The sequence below is a fragment of the Misgurnus anguillicaudatus genome, chromosome 12, assembly GCF_027580225.2.
Source record: "Misgurnus anguillicaudatus chromosome 12, ASM2758022v2, whole genome shotgun sequence".
Taxonomy (NCBI): Eukaryota; Metazoa; Chordata; class Actinopteri; order Cypriniformes; family Cobitidae; genus Misgurnus; species Misgurnus anguillicaudatus.
The window spans coordinates 33,271,871-33,276,524 of NC_073348.2; the positions used below are offsets into that span (position 1 = coordinate 33,271,871).

The window sequence follows — 4,654 nt, forward strand, 5'->3', positions numbered from 1 at the left end:
GACTGTCAAGGCGTTTACAGAGATGTTAACAAGCATTTATTTGCAAAATTTTATTTACAGTCATCCATGAAAATGCTTTAGAGGTTATATAAACAGTTCAATTGATTATTACTTTTATATAATGTATTACTATAGTATTGTAAACACTTTGTTTGTTGTGATTATTGGATTGGATTATACAGAGAGGATTTACTCGTTCACTCAAAAAAAAAGGCTTGTAAGTTAACATCTTTTACATTACGGGTGTCATGGGCAAATAAAGTTTTACAAAAAAGTGCTAAAGTGCTGAGTCAATTAAAGAATTTTAGCTCTCAGGATTTCTTCATCTGTGGTTTTCAATACTAGTGTTTTCAGTAGATGTTTGTCTCTTGACCTCATTTCCCACAGTAGGAGATCTACAAAACCATGTCAAACACTTAATATTTACAATGCTTATGATGTTTCAAATCATTTTGATCACTGCTTATTATTTCAAACCCACCTTAAAATCTCGTTTGCTGAAACCAAACCAGTAGGGAAAGTCGAAAAGTGCATCAGAATGGTAATTGATAGTAAAATGTGTATTTTTCCAGGTGGGCTTCACTTTTTCTCCATCTGTAAGGATTCGAAAGTTCTCGCCTATCCATGTCTGTAATGCATCCCTAATATCAACCTAAAAAGAAAAAAACTTTAATATATTATCATATTTCATCAATTTTAAGAAAAACTCAACTTATATGCAAGTCATTGAATAATCAATGTAATATTATATAATGCAATACATTACAGATCAGCTTACATTGACTGTATAGCTCTCTCCAGCAACAGATGATATGGTTGAATTTAAGCCCTTCTCCATCTCCCATCTGATCATGGGATGACAGCCGTTGATCACCACCACATAGAAGCCAAGAGCTGTATATACAGTAAAGAAGATATATGCAATAATGTCATAAAGATATACAGTACCATTAAACATTCACTTCAGCAGGTGTGACTTACGGTTATAACACATTTCCTGCCGAACCATTTTATGACTTACTGTTAATAGTTAATATAATCGAGACTGTATATGTCTGGGGCGATAGTAAAAAAAACTCCAAAGAGTGAAAGCATAATGGGCATCGCTACTTTGAATTTCAGTGAGGATTACAAATAATTTAATTTAAGTCTGTTTTAGGGCTGTCAAAGTAATGAGAGCTTGATGATGATTAATTGTTTGTTAATGGTACAAGCAATCCTAGTACTCATAAACCTTACGCCTGTATGACTCCCTTACAGTTTTGGAAACTGCACAGGGGTTGAATAACATGAACGATAAAATCTTAAATATAAAAAAATATGTTCGTGCGGAGCTGGCTCATTGTTTTACTTCATACCAAAAGTGTTGAATAGGGCGTCAGGTCTGAACTTAGTTATGTACATAGTTGTTACACCCATGTCTGTTAACCGATGTATAGGTTTAGAAAAGTGATAAAACATGATCAAAATATATATCAACTATATTATTAATTTGCTCTAAAAGAGCTTAAGATTGATTTGATTTATTTTGTTCTTAGGTGAATCAAAATTCTGACTCATTTGATTCAAAATATTTATAGGATAAATGTGTAGGTCTATTGTTTTTTAGCATTACAGTTTTAATAGTAAAGCATGTAATGTTAAAAACTAATATAAATTTCTCTAAAAAGAAAGATTTCATTAAGAAAAAAATATTTTATGCATAAAACTAATGTATAGGCCTGCTTGATTTAGCATTAAAGTTGTGTAGTAAAAAACGGTACTGTTTAAAACCAATATACACATGAATATTAACATTAAATCTTTCTGTTCATAGTGTGTGTCAGATAAATAACTAAATAGCTCAATCTAAATCTAGGGTTGGAGACACCTGGGGGTATAAACCCTTATAAAAACGAACCATGAATTTACTACAATTAAAAAAACAAAAACTATGTTTACTATAGTTAAACAATGTTTACTACGAAATAACCATGTTTGTGCTAGAAAAACTATGGTTACAATAAAAAAACCTTGGTTAAAGGGACAGTTCACCCAAAAATAAAAATTATTTTATTATTTACTCACCCTGATTTTGCCACAAACCTGTATACATTTTTTTGTTCTGATGATCACAAAATATTTTCATTATATTCATATATTTTCATATTTCATTCACTTCCATAGTAAGAAAAAAAATACTATGAAAGTAAATGGGGTCCACGAATGGTTTGGTTACAAACATTTCTCAAAATTGCTTCATTTGTGTTCATCAGAACAACGAAATGTATACAGGTTTGTAACAACATGAGAGTGAGTAAATGATGACATAATTTTCACTTTTGGGTGAATCATTCCTTTAATTTGTCGTAAGGGTAAACAAGGTTTTGCATTAGCTGTTAATCTAGGTTAAAAAGTCAAGAATGATAAATTAAAAGGCACACATTTATTTCCTACCTGGATTATTCTTATTCTGTATTTTTGCATTTGTGTTAGCGCAAGCAGACACCATCACGTATATTTTCTTTGCGAGCAGTTGATTCCTCAGGTTCGTGTATTCTCCCAAGTTGCGCACTGTGATTTTCCTAAAAACATCATCATCACGAGTCAAAAACACGTTAAACTTAAACTTAAAGATGCATGTTATTATAAAAGATATATAAAATGCATTTACCTTCCCGGTGATTGACTGAAGATCACTTTGCCTTTGCTCGACTGAAACTCATCGATAAACACGCACGACTGACTCGTATCGGACTTGACGAGTCTGTAACCGGAGCGATGTTCAACGTTGAAACCGTGAGGCGGGTTACCGAGAAACTTTTCGACCTCGATAACATCCATTACAAACGAATTGTTATTTTTCTCCATGTTTGCGTGTTTTTTCCCCTTGTGTCCGATATGGTAGCATCAGACATCCGGCGGCTCATCTGCTTCTGCTGAGCTTCGTGGGCGTGGGGCGCGTTTATAAAATTCGCCACACAAAAGACGCTAGAAGTGAGTCATAGGTCGAGTCAATCACTCTTTCAAAACAGCATGTTTACAACCCGCCGACGTTTTAAAGTCTCTGCTTCCTCATTCTTAAAGTCATCCGTGTACTTGAGATTAAAAACCTTAATCGATGTACATGCCCTTTTTCATCCTTAAAGAGGCAGGAGTGGAAAATTAGTAGGAAAAACAGCACGCGGGCGCACACAGACAGACAGACAGACAGACAGTTTAAGTACATTATTACTGGGAATCTATTTATTTATTAGATCCACTGGTAAAGTTAATAATAATAACAATTTATCTGGTCTGTTAAAACTATTTTAACAATCCAATGCATCTAAACCAGGGGTTTTAAACTGGATGTCTTCCACTAACGTTACCTTGAACAGCTGGTTCAGCTTTCACTTTTGTAAACAAGAGTTCGCATTTGCAGGCTGCATTACGTCAGAAATGACGTTTTTCAATCCGAAGGCTGCATCATCCGGAGGTCGCATATGCAGGCTGATACGTCATCAAGCTTTTTTTATTTAAGTTAACTGAGCATTACATTCGCAAATCAAACGCATATTACAGCAATTTACGATTAACTTAAAATAGTAGTCAACTTTACAATTGTTAATATTCTGAAATAAGACGGTCTTGATGACGTATGTAGTCTAGAAATGCGACCTCCGGAGGCTGCTGCCTTCAGATTAAGAAACGGCACAAGACTGTTAACCTTAGAATATTAACAATTAAAAAGTTGACTCTTATTCTAAGTTAATCTTAAATTAATAATGTGGCTATGACATGCGAATGTAGTGCCCAGTTAACTGAAACAAAGCGGGCTTGATGACGTTTGCATCCTGCATATGCGAACTCCGGAGGATGCATCCTTCAGTTTGAGTAACAGCCTCAGTAAGACTGAGCTAAACTCCGCACAAAAGTGAACTTGCAAGGAGGCCTAATAAAAATACAAACTTAGCACAATTTATATTTTACCTAGCATAAGCAATATTAGCATTTTTAAATAGACAGAAGCACACAGCACCTTAGTTGGGCTAGCATACCTGAATCACTAGGTTTATACAGATGTCTAAAATTAATCTTAAGATTTATGAATGTCTTAATTCAGTCATGAGATCTACAACTAGCTCACAAGCATTACAGACTATGCAGGAACGCATGCGTTTTCCCCTAAAGGCGCTCAAACGCACCCGCCTACAATTTACGTCATCCTAAAGACCTCGATTAGCTGGTTAGGTGTGTTTTTATACAAGGCATACCAAAACTGTATTCAGTAGGCCTATGAAGTCACAAAAACATGCGCTCACCGTCAGTGGAATTAAATCTTTTATAGCAATTACGCAGATGTAGAAATGAAAGTCAAACGCAAACAAGACAAGTAACAAAGAGAAGTAAAAAAATTTATTGCAGTACTTGCTCCTCCACACATGCTTGGGGTCTCTTATCCCGCTGTGGGGTTTACAGACCCAAAACCTGACCAAATACATCAAAATCTACATTTACAAAAAACCCTCCCATCAATGTAGGCAACAGATACCGCATGCTCTGCTTTCAACTGAATAAATTATGTCCAAGAGACTCCATTATACAGCACAGAAACCAGAATAAAACAAAGCAGAGGTGATGTTTAAAAGTTTATTTCCCTGGAAATTGAGCTAAACTAAAGAAATCCATCCGG

The 4,654-nt window shown here is 34.8% G+C and overlaps 1 protein-coding gene across 1 annotated transcript; it reads right to left on the bottom strand.

The window, feature by feature from the left end:
• Positions 1-13: 13 nt before the first annotated feature.
• On the bottom strand, positions 14-3,083 carry LOC129446733 (mesenteric estrogen-dependent adipogenesis protein). The gene is made up of 5 exons (XM_055207992.2): positions 2,654-3,083; positions 2,437-2,564; positions 779-894; positions 482-652; positions 14-395 (listed from the first exon to the last, which is right to left on the bottom strand). The coding sequence occupies exons 1-5, from the start codon at positions 2,848-2,850 to the stop codon at positions 375-377; spliced, it is 633 nt and encodes a 210-aa protein (XP_055063967.2). The 5' UTR covers positions 2,851-3,083; the 3' UTR covers positions 14-374.
• Between the last annotated feature and the right edge of the window lie 1,571 nt (positions 3,084-4,654).